The 16,121-nt window shown below is 41.2% G+C and overlaps 1 protein-coding gene across 2 annotated transcripts in view; it reads right to left on the bottom strand.

The window, feature by feature from the left end:
* PLCE1 (phospholipase C epsilon 1) overlaps positions 1-16,121 on the bottom strand; it is a 369,385-nt gene that overhangs the window by 35,301 nt on the left and 317,963 nt on the right. For both annotated transcript variants that reach the window (XM_055561030.1, XM_055561031.1), the window contains exons 19-22: positions 14,621-14,779; positions 7,305-7,434; positions 3,564-3,685; positions 2,545-2,662 (exon numbers count right to left, since the gene is read on the bottom strand). In XM_055561030.1, the coding sequence (XP_055417005.1) occupies positions 2,545-2,662; positions 3,564-3,685; positions 7,305-7,434; positions 14,621-14,779 (529 nt within the window). The remainder of the gene's footprint in view (positions 1-2,544; positions 2,663-3,563; positions 3,686-7,304; positions 7,435-14,620; positions 14,780-16,121) is intronic.

Genomic DNA, 16,121 nt, shown 5'->3' with positions numbered 1-16,121 from the left:
CTTCAACTACTTAAAAAAAAGGTGAAAAAAGGGGGGGATTAGAATATAGTATACTTATAAAGGATGTGTGCTATTTAAACACTTTTAAAAAACAGCACACTTGGAATTTTAAAAACAAGTCAAACAACCCCATGCTTTGCCTGTGCCTCAAGTCAGAAACTGTACCAAATGACCTTTGACCCTTCCACGATCCTCTATCAGCAGAGAAATGTAATCTCTCATGGTGACTTCAAATATCTCTGGGAACTTGTGCTCTTTGTTTACTCAGCTCTTGAGAGGAAAAGACAAAGTCAGAGGAACATTTTGGGTGCAGTGGCAGCTGAATTTATAAAGAACAAGAGATGCAGTGAGTATGATTCTTGGATAGAGTGGTCTTCACATCTGTTCCTGTGATGAGGGACATGCAGGCCATGAGGCTCATTGACAGTGAAAGAATTTTATCCCATGATAAGAACAATTTCACTAACTGCAGATACGGTCATACGGTACTCAGGAGCTAGAAAGTCAGGATCTGTGAAACTAACCCTACATGGCCAGGTTCTTTCGTTTCTTTGAGATCTGTTGTTGCTGTTGTTTAGTCTCTAATTCATGTCCAACTCTTTTGCGACCCCATGAATATGTAGCCCGCCAGGCTCCTCTGTCCATGGGATTTCCCAGGCAAGATTACTGAAGTGGGTTGCCACTGTTGGCTACTTATTCACTCTTATCCTCCTCAACAGAATTTGCTAGCAGATAGGCAGTAGCGGCTGCCAAAAGTTTAAAAACAGTTTACGAGAGAAAATCTAAAATTGAGAAAGTCCTATGATTTTTTTCCTCTTCTGGTGTGTGAAGAGACCACTGGTTATCTAATTTTTTAATAGCCTAAGACCTCTGTCCCATTTGCAAGGCAGAGTATGAGAACTGGGGCTTAAGATAAAGCCTCTGGAAGCAGGATCTGCATCCAGACCACCTTTAAAAAAATAAGGGTTGGGGTTTTAACTTCCCTTTCTAGGTCAAGTTCATCCAAGCTGCTTACTAACATTTACATGGGTGCCCCAGTGCCAGCTGCTTTCCTGTCCTCAGAAATCTTGTACAAGGGAATCTTTCTTCTTAATAAGAGGAGATGAATTTTTCTGACTTCCAGATATTTATGGATTTCCTGTTTGCCCTCTGCCTCCTGCTGCTCCATTTGGATGAGCTCACTGACAGCACTCCCTAACAAGACATGAGGGTAGCTCTGGGGTTAAGAGCAGGACTTTGGAGGCAGATGAGCTTCAGAATCAGAATTCTATCCTTTATTAACTGAAATACACATTTTGGGGGGCAATGGTTTATCAGCTTAAGTTCACTTGTACTTCTAAAAATGACCAATGGGGGAAAGCTCCACTGAAACTTTGTCCTTGATCTTTGCAGTTTGGATGGAGACTCACTACTTAGCTCAGGGATGGGCACATGACATAAGCCCCAGACCAGGAGTCCCCAATCCCCGGGACATAGACTAGCAGCGGTTAGTAACTTGTTAGGAACAGGGCCCCATAGCAGGAGGTGAGTGGCAGGTGAGTGAGCGAGCAAAGCTTCATCCATATTTACAGCCCTTTCCCATTCCAACTCCTATCAGGTCAGCAGCGGTATAATAAATGTAATGCTCTTGAATCATCATGAAGCCTTCCTCTCTGCCCTCCTCTCCCACCCCTTCCCCCCTGCCATCTATGGAAAAACTGTCTTCCAGGAAACCAGCTCCTGTTGCCAAAAAAGATTGGGGACCACTGCCCTAGACTGTCAGAGCATTCCATGTCCTTGATCACAGTGACTGGTTCAGGGATGGGCAAGATCGAGTGAAAAACAACGAAACTGCTGCTGAAAGTTCTGAAAGAGACTCCTACTGAAGCTGAATCTAGAAGGCTGCGGTGCTGGCCTGCCGCAGCTGCCTTGCCACCGTGAAGGAAAAAGGGCCAACACAGTGGTGACCCAGTGAGAGTCAACGGGGTGACCCTATGGGGAGAGAGGAGAGCCCTGGATCAAGATGTATATGAAACTTGTTTATCTCTTCAGTTTTCAACACACAACTCAATACATTTCTTCTTTGCTTATGCCAATTTCTGCCACTTTCAAAGAAAAGAGTCTTAACTGATACGCTCTGAAAACTTGGACCAATTATTTCATCTCTCTCAGATTGTTTTATGTAAAAATGGGGATAAATCTGCCTACTCACAGAATTATTATGAAGTCTTTTAAGATGATGTATGTAAAATACTTAATACAAATCCTGGTACTTAAAATTAAGTGCTTAATAAATTTTAGCTATTAGTTGTTATGAATATTATGATTATTATTAACTATTATGAAGAGAAATGATATGGTCTGAAAAATGATAATATTATGGTATTATCCACATCAGCACCAAAGCAAATAATAATAATAATAAATATTTAGAAGGTACTGTAACAGTGATTTCTGCAACACAGTTTAGTTATTTTGAGGCCATTTGCAACACCTGATTAAATAGCATATTTGTTGTATCTTTTGGTATCTTTAAATGCTATAAATGATACTGTCTACTCTTACCTGGGAATTTTACTGCTTGGCAATAGATGACAAGGTCAGAAAGCTCTGGTGCAATCTGTCTGCTTTCCTTTTTATTCTGAGGAAGATAAAATTCTTCTCCCAGTTCCATGTCATAAACCTATCAAGGGAACAATGATACTGGTTTACGGGGAAGGTACAGATCAGATCACTTACCTCTGAATCCCCAAAGCTCTTTGTTCCTCTCTTTTGTCATCAGTGTGTTTCACTTCCTCTATCTTATCCACATACACATTCTAACACCTTCCCTAGAGAAAAGCTTTCTGAGAGCGATGGCTGAGTCTAACATTCTTCATCTTCCCCGAGGGCACATGGTTCTGGGTCTTAAATGTAGAACATTCAATACATATTTGTTGAACAAATGGATGATGGAGTATGTATCTTCTGTGGCTCAAATTTTTGGCGTATTTTGTTATTTTGTTCTCCAACAATGTCACTGCAATTATGGATTTGCTCAGAGTCTAACACTGTGAGGCACTTGAGGACTGGGTCCAGGTATCTCATTTATTTTTCCATTCTTAGTGTCCTCCCTGTGCTAACACTTCCCAATCAGCCCTGTTCATCTTCTTGGTCATCCCAAACAACTTTAAAACTTCCGGCAATTCACTAAAGATACCAGGTTGTCCTCCTGCTCTGAATGCCCTGTTTTCATCTGCTTCTCAACTTCATCTGCCAGATGATCTGATAACAATGTGTAATCACTGCTCTTTGTAATCATTTCCAAGCACGGTTGACATGTTTAGTTCCATTGCTAAGTCACCTCCTGTGCTACCTTAGTGCCTACCACATGCTACACCTCTAGTAGGTACTGGCTGGGTGAATAAATGACTAATTTTCCATAAATGACAGAAGTGGGCCCATATCATCACTGTCTGGGCTTTGGCATTCAAGGGAAAGTGAGGGGCGAGGTGAAGGGAAGGGATAGGGAGGGAGTGAAATCCTACCTGAAACTGACAAGAATACCATGTCCAAATGCAATCAAAGAGAAACCATGCACTCACCTTTCCTTTGTTGCAAGCAGAGTTATCTGCTTTCTTTATCCTCTTGGGGATTTCTTCATTATACTCAAACTGAAGTTTGTCATTACATGATTTATTTTCAGGTCTGTCTTCTAGAATGTTGTCTGAAAATGAATTGGCAGGCTTTAGTGAATAAGAACTGAATGCTTCACTTAAGGTTGTGTCTATACATCACTCCAAGAATATCCAGGTACTTGTGCTTATCTGTAAGACTGAGGTGCTGACTACATGTTACCAAAATAATGGCTTAAATTTTTAAATTTTGTTAAATGATGTATTCATTTTTGATTGAATGGACTAACCTACCAGAGTTTTGGTACCATATAGACATAATCTAAATGAGAAAACTCATTTTCATACAGACAATTAGAACTGTGCACAGATTATGGAAGATACCCTGTCAAGAAGCTCTCAGCACACAAGTTTGGGAAAAGTTGAGTGGTTGAATCACTTCTTGATGGTACAGACATGATTTACTCACTCTCACTTAAAAATGAAGCTATTAGTTTCTTTTACCTCTAGAAATGTCAAAACCAGAGGGGAAAAAGGCATTGTTATTTGCCATGCAATTTTCACAAATATATTTAATTGGGAAGTAAAGTTTTCATAATTGTCTATCAATTTATGAAGGGAAACTCTTAAGGTGAGGAATCAAGATAGATTTAAACATTTCCAAAGTATGACAGATAATCTTATACTTTGCTCTTGCTTTGGAATTTCTATTCAAAATGACTTTAAAGGTTTTAGGAAAATAAACATGATTATGTTCTTTTAAAACGACACACAAGAAAGCTCATTTCTCACCCACAATTTACTATCTCATCAGACCACAAATGCTTAGACCAAAATATCCTTATACCAAATCAGGGCCATGCAGGCTGCCAAGAAATAAATGAGATCAATCAGTTAATGACATTTTTATTCTTATAAGTGTCACATGCGAATCGGACCTAAACAATAGGCAACAGAATGCTGACATTCATGCAGTTAAAATGCCAGGTTCAAATGGCTTTACCTTCCTGACTGTTAGGAGCGGGAGAAGCAGTAAGGACATCTGCTACAGAAAAACAGAATCAGAAAGAGGATAACAGTAAGAAAATTAAGGCAAAAAGCCAGATAAATTAAATTAAGGTATGAAGTAAAGCATAAATAACAACAGCTTAAATTACAAGAAAAATGAAATAAGAACTCTTCCACTGATTTCATAATTTGACTATTAAGGGATGCAAAGCCTAGCAATAAAGGAAGTGCAAACATTGTTAACATTAATCATGCTGCCACATTCACACTACATGTTTTCAGTTACTGATGGTCCTAACAGTCTGCAAAACACTTCATGTCGAATGGATAGAAATTGATTAATTTGTTAGAATCATGCAATCATGAATATCACAACTTCATATATATGTTGTATATGTCTATATAAAGTTGTAAATTCAAATCTATAGTGCATGTTCAACGCTAGTTAAGATGTACAGCAAGGTTGGGGAAAAATTAATTGATGTTGCTTTAATAAAATTTAATTGAATAAATATTCATTAAGAACTTACTGGCCAAAAGGCAGAGTAGTACTTCCTGAAATAAATAAGCCTCATTTGCAACTTCCTTTAGATTTTCTGTAAGTAATTTTCAGATAGTTCCCAGGAACTATCACAGTTTTATAGCCAAAAAAAGGCTTTAGCGAAATTCGCTCATCTTAGATATGTGAAAACTGAGGGCCAGAGCCGTCACAGAGATAAACCGGGCTACCTAGGCGAGTTTTCAGCCTGACTTGCTTTCAATGGATTCAGAAAAGTGAAAGTGAAGGTGTTAGCCACTCAGTTGTGTCTGACTCTTTGTGACGCTATAGACCATAGCCTGCCAGGCTCCTAAGTCCATGGAATTCTCCAGGCAAGAATACTGGAGTGGGTTACCATTCTCTTCTCCAGGGGATCTTCCCACAGCTTTTGAGGAATAGGATATAAGAAATTATCTTGACTCCTTCCTGTTATCACCCTTTTTCAGTCTCCCAGTTTAGAGAATATGCCCCTTGTGTTAACTGACAGGATTTCAGGTCAGTTTTTAGTTGATGGTATGACACAGTCAGGGCTTCCCAGGTAGCTCAGCTGGTAAAGAATCTGCCTGCAATGCAGGAGACCCCAGTTCAACTCCTGGCTCAAGAAGTTCCCCTGGAGAAGGGAAAGGCTACCCACTCCAGTATTCTCAGGCTTCACTGGTGGTTCAGACAGTAAAGAATCCACCCAAAGACCTGGGTTCGATCCCTGGGTTGGGAAGATCCCCTGGAGGAGGGCATAGTAACCCACTCTAGTATTCTTGCCTGGAGAATCACCATGGACAGAGGAGTCTGGCTGGCTACAGTTCTTGGGATCAGAAAGAGCCCGACATGACTGAGTGACTGAGCGCATGAAGCAATCAACTACTACTAAGGACAATTATTAAATGGACAGAGACAGAAACAGATTAGACTGTAGCTGCTGACCATGATGGAGGCTCATGGAAATATGACTAGACAATCATGCTGCATGAGAAGCAGATATTTGGAGGAGGCTTGGCTGTCGTTTTTTAAGATTTTTTTGATGTAGGGCATTTTCAAAGTCTTTAGTAAATTTGATACAGCACTGCCTCCGTTCCATGTCTTGGCTTTTTGGCCTTGACGCATGTGGGATCCCAGCTTCCTGACCAGGGATGGAACCTGCATGCCCTGCAATAAAGACAAAGTTCCAGCTACTGGACTTCCATGGACGTCCCTTGGCTGCAGTCTTAATGCAAGTGGTAAATGGTTGCTGGTCTGGGTATATCTACACATTAACAAAACAATGAGAAGTAATATAGTCTACATTTAAATGTTTAAGTAAACAGGAACTTTGGCATTTTTTTTCATGACTACATATTTGTCTTTCAGATGTTGCCAAAATTAAAACAATCTATCATCAGCAGTAGTACCCGAGGAAGCATTTTATAATCTCTAGCAGAGATATGAATTTAGTCCAGATGAAACACACCTGAAACCTAATTCTTCTGTAAGAAGCCCCCTTCACCTGTAAAACAGGGGTAGGTGATATCATTCCTGTGACTTTTTCGTAGTGCACCATTAGTCTTCACCTGTGTTGTTTTATCTTTTTGGTGGGGCCAGAAGGAAATGTCTGGTTGGCTTAGTAATGTGAGAACCAGGGTAGGGGGGCGGGTGCAGAACGGGAATGATGTTTCATTTTTTTCCATGCTCTTAAAGCAAGAGTGAAAGCAATGGAGAGAAGCATGGGAACTCGATGCTGCCCCCTGCAGGTGATTCAGGAGATAGAAAAGATTTAACCACAGTCTACAAAAGTCCTGTGGACGGAGGAGCCTGATAGACTACAGTCCATGGGGTCGCAAAGAGTCGGACACAACTGAAGACTTCACTTTCTTTCTAAGAATGTGGTCTCTCTGCGGTAATTCTACCTCATTCTCTAGAAACCAATTTAGGAGCAACTCCTGTGCTGCTTTCCACATCCTCTTCTTTCCTTTCATAATGGCTCTGGTGGCTGACAAGAATCCCTTTCCTTGCTTGGTCCTCCTTGCTAAGTGACAGGATTCCAGAAACTCTTAGGTAATATTACAACAATCTGTATTGTTTGTCTATGGACTGCCAGACTTATTTTGGAAAAAAAAAAGACACCAAAAAACCCAGTAGAAAAACCATCCAAGTGTGCTTCCTTGAGTACAGCATCGTGTTGGCTCTCTTACCATCAGAGAGGGATTCATAATCATAATCATATTCATCCTCTTCATCTTCCTCTTCCTCATTATTAGCAGGTGGGGAGCTGGCATTGCTACCATTATAAGCCTGAGCTTGCATGGATGCTAGCTGATGAGCCTGTAAGATATGAATAATTAAAGACTGCAGATACCCAGCTACTAAACTTTCATTAATGGTTTTCAAAAGGACTACCCAATGCTTACATAGTCCTAAAAAGTGGCTTAATCTATTTTGATTATCTGGGGGGAAAAAAAACCCAAAACTCTACATTAACTTAAAATGCAACATCAATTCTTAGGCAAATGTTAACATCTTTGCAGGAGGAATCCAGGAACTTTTAGAAAACTATCACAAGGAATTGGAATCCAGGTCCCCTAGGACTACTTCCCTCCTTCCCAGGAGAAACCTGGGTGCTTCAGAGAACCATCAGTCCTGAATGATGAGGAAGCAAGTCAGCCTACCCATTTTGAAAAAGAAAATCTCTGCTAAAAAACTGCTCCCCGCTTCTTAAAATACTATCTAAAGGTCTTTGACATTGAGAGAAACGTTAGGATTCCTATGGATGGGAAAAAAGAATAGTTGATTTAAATAAAATTCCTTGAACAATATAGTTTTTTCAACAAATAAAGTTTTATCAACGTTTCAGAAAAGTTTTTATCTGAACCATCAGTCAGATTAACAAAATAGGCTTAGAAGCTTCTGGAAACTTGATGTGTGCTATCAGGAAGGTCATGTGCCTCTACATTTGAGTAGAATTACTGTGAGGGAATAATGCAGGACATAAGAATAAATATAAATCTGGGAGCCTAGCATAAGGAAATAGTCCAAAATACAGACAAAGTTACTTGCGTGAATTAAAAACAGGAAACAGTCTAAAAGTTCAACAATAGAGGAACCAAAAGTGAAAGTAGAGAGTGAAAAAGTTGGCTTGAAGCTCAACATTCAGAAAACGAAGATCATGGCATCCGGTCCCATCACTTCATGGGAAATGGATGGGGAAACGGTGGAAACAGTGTCAGACTTTATTTTTGGGGGCTCCAAAATCACTGCGGATGGTGATTGCAGCCATGAAATTAAAAGATGCTTACTCCTTGGAAGGAAAGTTATGACCAACCTAGATAGCATATTCAAAAGCAGAGACATTACTTTGCCAACAAAGGTCCGTCTAGTCAAGGCTATGGTTTTCCTGTGGTCATGTATGGATGTGAGAGTTGGACTGTGAAGAAGGCTGAGTGCCGAAGAATTGATGCTTTTGAACTGTGGTGTTGGAGAAGACTCTTGGGAGTCCCTTGGACTGCAAGGAGATCCAATCAGTCTATTCTGAAGGAGATCAGCCCTGGGATTTCTTTGGAAGGAATGATGCTAAAGCTGAAACTGCAGTACTTTGGCCACCTCATTCAAAGAGTTGACTCATTGGAAAAGACTCTGATGCTGAGACGGATTCGGGGCAGGAGGAGAAGGGGACCACAGAGGATGAGATGGCTGGATGGCATCACTGACTTGATGGACGTGAGTCTGAGTGAACTCCAGGAGTTGGTGATGGACAGGGAGGCCTGGCGTGCTGTGATTCACAGGGTCTCGAAGAGTCGGACATGACTGAGCGACTGAACTGAACTGACTGAATACCTTTATGTCTCTATATAATGATTATAATTATATAAAATGTCATGCATAAAAGGCTAGATTTTAAATGTTAATACAGCAGGCACAGATCCCTTGGGCAGTCTGGTGAGATAAGATCCCTTCTCAGAATATTTTAAATGCATAGAATAAAATATATAAGATTACAAAGGAAAAAAGGAATGTTGACTATAGTTATCAAATGTTAAAAAGACAAATCAGTGCTATAGGAATATATGCTTCTTTATTAACACAGTGAAAAATATATAATGGTAGGTCATGTAATGCTTGTGAAATAGTGATGAGCATAAATAATTCTTGGAGATAATGGCAGCAACTCTGATATAACATGAAAAACCTGTGATTTCTATTGCTGACAAAGACATACTTTGTCAAGTTTATTCTAGTGTGTTTCTTATATTTATAATCAGAGGAAAGGCTAAATTTTAGCTACAGGTTAGTGAAAATTAAGATGTAATTTTTGTTTTTTTCAGGAATTCTCTGGAGGCCCAAGTGATTAGGACTCTGTGCTTCCACTGCAAGGAGCATGGGTTCAATCCCTGGTTGGGGAACTATTAATAGGATCCTGCAAGCTGCGTGGTGTGGCCAAAAAAGAAAAAAATGAATTTTTCACCTAACTTCATGGGCCTCCTGAATTCTATCCATAGATACTGTTAAGGTTGAGAATCCCTGTGATACAGGTTGTGTTTGGCTTCGGAATTAAGTTTATTTTACAATAATTCTTCCTTAAGCTTCCTGAAATGTGATTATATTGTATTTATAATAAAATATATACATAAGGAAGATAGGATTTAGGCTATGTCAATATACAGATAAATCTTTTACAATGCAGTCCACTCCAGATAACTGAACATGGCCAAAGCTCAAAATTTTTATGGAACACTTACAGCTGTTATATTAAAAAATGACCATTACAGTAACCACACAACACAATGGACGTTTAAAAACAACATCTTACAGAAACTAAAACACATTCCTACTACAGGGTTTCTCAGAGCCTTCATTAAATATGCTGAAGGGCATCACGGTTCTTCAAAGATCTCCAGTGCAGCATTTCCCACGCTTATTTAACTGGGAATCTTTTTTTTTTCCAGAGTGTCTCATAGGATTAGCGTTCTTTCAAACTTTGGGAAATATGCTCCAGGCACAAGTAAGCCACAGAAGCAAGTCTATCTGTCCTGGATAAGCAAATAGCCTCCAAACAGTAAACATGCAGGGTGGAGCCAAGTATCATGACTGGCAATGCCAAGAGCTGGGAAGCGCCCCTCTCCCCACCCCTGGCAGAAAGTTGGGAGAACCAGGAAGGGAGAGCTGCCATTCAAAGTTTCGCCACCAGGTATCAGAAAGCGGAGTGTCAAGGTCCCATCAACTTGCAGGTACTTTCCCCAGTGCAGGAAGTATGGGATGGGTGGGCCAATGACAGTCAAGAGCTGACTTCCTTATTTTTTGCAATATCCTACTTATTTTAGGACAGAAGAACAGGATCTCAGCCCTTGATAACAGCAATTCAGATATAGGTCAGAGGGTCAGAGGTAGGGATCAGGTGAAGACTCTGGCTCAGACGGGCCCAGGCAGGAGCCATGTCTCACTAGCTTGGTTCCTCCAGCCCCCAGCACAGCACCTGGCACTGAGAGTGAACTGTCTGAGTCTAGCAGGTTGGAGTGCAGACCAAGGGTTCAGAAATCTGGCTGTGAGTCAGTCTATCCTTGCTGAGGGTGAGTTCTTTGAATAGAAAGGACTCAGATGCTCTAAGTTAGGGATGGTTCTGAGCACACTGGAGCTCTAGGCATGCATCACTCAGCCCCATGTGAACTCAGATCACCAGGTCTGGACCCATAGCCTGTCAGGCCTCGACAATATGACTGTCAACATGTTAATCATTCAGTCGTGTCCAGCTCTTTGCAACCCCATGGACTGTAGCTTGCCAGGCTCCTCTGTCCATGGAATTCTCCAGGCAAGAATACTGGAATGGGTAGCCATTCCCTTCTCCAGGGCATCTTCCCAACCCAGGGACTGAACCTGGGTCTCCTGCATTGCAGGCAGGTTCTTTTCCATCTGAGCCACCAGGGAACTCCCTGGAAAATCACAGGGATCTGGAACTATGCTTAAAACACTGATAATGGGATTACATTGTCCTATTTTTTTCCAAAAGGAGGAAGAAGTAAGTTGTGGAAGTCAAATGGTAGGAAATGTCAAGGTGATACCTGACAAAGTCTCAGAATGGATTATTTGGTTGTGAGAACACAGAAAATAAAGAGGCGACTAGAAAGACGTAGAACAAGTTTACTAAGAACGAATCTCCCATACAGTAACCTGTTTAGACCTTTTGGGTAAGGTAACTCACTTTGTGGGAAATAACAGATTAGCAGCATTTTCCAACTTTCAGGATGGTAAAAATTATTTTTAAGTAAACAGACTACCAGGACTTCCTTATGGCAATTCTGATTTAGTTAGGCAGATTTGGGACCCAAGACTCTGTCTTTGAAAGTGCCCCAGTGATGCTTGCTTTCTTTATTTGACTGTGTTGGGTCTTAGCTGCAGCATGCAGCATCTTTACTTGTGGCATATGGGATCTAGTTCCCTTACCTGAGATCGAACTACTCAATCCTCCTGCATTGGGAGTGCAGAGTCTTAGCAACTAGACCACCAGGGAAGTCCCTGCCCCAGTGGTTCTTAGCAGTGTATCCTGACTTCTGGACTGCCTTTGGCAAGGTCTTTCCTAAAGACCTGAATCAGAATCCTGCCTCTGCCACTACGATCTGGGAGGCTTGGAGAAAGTCCCATAGATGGCTAGACCTCAATTTCTATTCTATAAAGAAAGAAGTTGAACCAGATTCTGCAGAAATGTGGGTTTCAGAGAACAGAGAACCAGATAGGAGGGATAATCACCTAAACTCCAGGGAGGTCCTGCAAGAAGGGCCACAGGGCTCTCCACTGGGCCATCTGGCTCAAGGGCAATCTGGGTGAAGGCACAGTTTGGAAAACTGTTAATAAATACATTGGATGACTAATGTTAAAACCCACAGGGAACCTTATATGCTGTAATAACGTACTCAAACCAAGAAGAGCAAATTTAATAGTGATAAATGTGAGGCTCCTGCTATGCGGAAGGCTAACATTAATTGTAAACCTGGAAATATAGGGAGACTAGACATAAGTTTAGTCCTATGAAAACAACTGAACTGTTCGTTTTCCACAAACTCAACATGGGCCTGATAGGTGTTAAAGAATTTAAATAGCGAGAACAGTCTGAGGTTGTATTAACTGAAGTATAAAGTTCAGATTAAGAGATGTGATGCTTACACTGCTCATGAGTTGACAGACCCTGAGCATGGACTTAGTTCTGGAAATCATGTTTTAAGATGGACAAATTCAGGCATATCCACAAATGTAAGAATATCAAAATAGTCTTAATGGAAGAGTCATATCCTGCGAGGCACTGTTGACACAACAGGAACGTTTAGCTTGGAGAAGAGAAAAGCTGGTGAGAAGTCACATGCTGGCTTTCAGGATGTGCAATTAGTCTGTGCAGCTGCAGAGGAAAGTTGTGCCAAAGAGTAGGAGGAACAGGAAGGAAGATTCGGGCTCCACATACAGAAGACTTTTGCAACTACACAATCTATTCATTAGTGGAATGGACACTGTATAAGTCACTGCAAATGTGCGAAGAACAGGAAAGGCAGCAGCTACAAGAACATCCAACTACGTCTTGAAGACCATAGAGCAGAGGGCAGCTGCATCTGCTTGGCACTGAGATGTGGGCAGTAGTTTCTGGATAAAGAAAGCAGAGTGCAGGAACAGTGCTGCCAAAGAAAAAGTGCCTTTTATGTTGGGGAGTCAGTTTCTGCTGCAGCATTTGAAGAGGGCCAGGCATAAGCATACACATGCTAACATTTTAGTCAAACGGCTTCAAAATAAAGCCCATCTGCATAGGTCTCATGGCTTCTGGAAGCCAAGTAAATGCAGCAGCTTTGGGGAGTGCAGATCTGGACAAAGGCAGACCTAGTAGAGGTCTCAAACTGGTGGCACTTAGCGCTGACTTCTCCTCCAGACCAGACTTGTTTGGCTGGTGCAGTGTTTTAAGAATTTTTAATTAGGGCTGCTCATTCTTGAAGCCATGTGCACTCCCTTGCCCTCCTCGCCACTTCCCAATCCAGCTGGCTCTTATGTTTATGTTTCCTGGTTGGCCCCTGAAGGTGGCTGCTTTTGCAACTCTTGGCCCAGAGCTGTGCATGATGGTCAAATTGGGCAATGTGTACCTCCAGAGCACATGAAGACTTCTAGGAACACGCAGGTTTGGATCTTTAAAAGAAACCAATCTCCAGACTCAAGATTTTTCAACATGTTTGGGCACTCTTTTAAAAACAGGCCTGCCTGAGAACACGTTTGTGGTTGGCTAATTTTCCCTTCCCACTTACTCTTCATGATTGTTCTTCTCACTTTACAAAAAACAAGCAGAACTCCCACTGATCAAGCAACAATCTTGCAGTGATACAGGCGATGAGGTGAAAAACCATTCCAGGCAGTAAAAAGAACATTTGAGGATGCAGAGCTCCTGAGAGAGTCTTAAGAAATGAGAAGGGGGCGTCTTATTTCATCCAGGCAGTAAACACATTCAAAGTTTTATGTCTTGTCCATCATCTATCCGTATCTATCTATCTATCATCTATCTATCTAACTATCTTTCCCTTCTTCCCTTCCTTTCCTCTGTCTGTCTATCCATCTACCTTGGAATTAAAATTCAGAAGTGAGATATGCATCAGAGGGATGATAATATAATGTTTATGTGAATAAAAAAATAAAGCCAGACCTTTTTGGATCAAATGTAAGTCTGACTGGGCTGATTTATTTGACAAGTATGGTTTTTGTATGTTACATTTGTATATAATTTATGTTGTCTATTATATATTTATACAAAATAAATACCGTTCTCCTGTTGGGGGCTGAGGTTTATGCAGCAACTCTTGGCTGTGGTAAGTTTCAAAAGCGGTGTTTCAGGGTCAACAGTGCCCTCCTAAATAGGGCAAATAGTTTTGGCAGCTGTTATTCTGTTCAATGAGTAAGTGCAACCTGGCAATATGGACTCACCAGTCCTGGACCTGAAGTTTTTCACAGATCCTTGGGCAGAGGGCCCTGCTATGCAGGCAAGTTTGGGGTGCTCTGAGGATAGATGTCATGAGTGAGGCAGATACAGAAGTGCCTTGGGGTCCACCTATCACAGTGATACACTGTGCCAGCTTCCACAGGGCTAGGACCCCAGAGCTGCTGCTACTGGGGGTCTACTACTGACCTCAGGGGTCACAACCCCATGTTCAAGTGCTCCACAGGGGCAGGGGTCTTTGGTCTTTCTAAAGAGGACTCCAGTGACCACTGAGGGGTTGAGAATTGTGAAGCTCAGGTCCAGAGATAAAGATCACACATTATTCTGCCCAAAATAAATTAAATAATGAGGTGCATTCTATATCAATTTTTCAAAATAAAATTTTAGGTGAGTGGGAAGAGAGTATTTATCTGTCTATTAAAACAAAAGCCAAAACTCAAATATATCATTCAAGGAAAGGGAATCTCCAAAAACTGGTTACCTGGCTGAAAGTTTAGAATGACATCAATTTCTTTGTTCTGGGCATGCAGCATCCCTGTAACCTCTTTAACAAGAGCGTACCTTTTGCTTTAAGATATCCACCGGTGTCTGATGGGCTTTTAATTTCTTATTTTTGAGAAGCACTTTCCTTCTGAGTTGGTCAGGCGAGGGGAGCATTGGATCATCTGAGAAATCACTTTCAAATAAGAATTTAGCCACCAGTTTTTCTCCAAACACAGTCTGAAACAATAAAGGAAAACATATCATCAGTGACTTTTGTCTATACTTGAGTCACTTGGCTAGATATTTCAGCCCAATGGGATTCTTCTAAAAATCCCAGGAAGAGGAGCTAGGAAAGAAGTTGTATCCGTGTGTCCCCACGCTCTGCATAGCTTCTTAGTGGAAAGAAGGGAGGTAGTTAGAGACCACGAAGAGGGCTTGAGGCCACTCTCCAGAGGGCAGCTCTAACTGTTTAGGAAAATACTCTGGGGTCTGATGTACAAAAGAAGAAAAAGAGATTCAGTCAGAGGACGTGGTCTATAGAATATGGACTATTCCAGAAGTGCGCACAGGATACAAACCTTGAAGAAGGTGGGAAGTTGGGACCAAATGAAAAATAACAGGGAGAAATTGTCACCATTTGGTATAAAGAGCCGCAGACACCATTCTCACAAAAGTTTTCTGAGCACTGGTCTCCAAAGGGACATTTGTGTCCCCAAGGAGGTGGGTGTGGGGGAAGGCACAGGATGACCCCCTGGGGTGAGGGTAGAAAATACGGCAGTTTCTATTTCTAGTTGTCTTTTTTTTTTTTTTTTTTTTTTTTTATGAAAACAGAACAAAAAGGGAAGATTGTTAGTGCTTAATGTACAGACTGAAAATGGGGCCTTCAGTCTATGTCAGGGGCCGTTCATAAAGGTGCCTGCAGGACTGGCGAGGGCTCTCCACTGACGCAGAGGGACCAAAGGTGTGTCTCTCACATCTTTGTTTGGTACCAGCTTATTGAGATGATCACAGTTTGGGTGCCATTGTAACCACTGTGGTTAATTTCGCAAAAAGATTTTTCTTTAAAATACTTTGTAACTAGATGAAAAGTGATTATGAAAATCCTTTACAATATACAGAAGCTCACACTTTATATGAGGAAAATGTACTTAGTCAAAGAAAGTGAAGTCGCTCAGTCGTGTCTGACTCTTTGCGACCCCATGGACTGTAGTCGGCTAGGCTCCGTCCATGGAATTTTCCAGGCAAGGATACTGGAGTGGGTTGTCATTTCCTTCTCCAGGGGATATTCCTGACCCAGGGATCAAACCTGGGTCTCCAGGCAGACTCTTTACCGTCTGAGCCACCAGTGAAGCCCACTTAGTCAAAGGAGTATTCTAAGTTATGCAATTTTCTTTAAAAAAAAGTATCCTAAAATTTCTGACTTTTTCTGTGCTGCACTTTGTTACCAAATGATGACGATTATAAAATCACTATTAGTCTGTTCCTATATGATAAGTGTAATGTTTTAACAGTGCCTTCATCAAGAGAAAGCAGTTGCTTTTTAGATAAAATTTGTGTTCTGGAAAGAGTAAAGACAGCT

This window comes from Bubalus kerabau, chromosome 22 (genome assembly GCF_029407905.1).
Source record: "Bubalus kerabau isolate K-KA32 ecotype Philippines breed swamp buffalo chromosome 22, PCC_UOA_SB_1v2, whole genome shotgun sequence".
Classification (NCBI taxonomy): domain Eukaryota; kingdom Metazoa; phylum Chordata; class Mammalia; order Artiodactyla; family Bovidae; genus Bubalus; species Bubalus kerabau.
The sequence above is the reverse complement of the archived record's forward strand: the minus strand, read 5'-3'. Positions and strand labels throughout refer to the sequence as shown.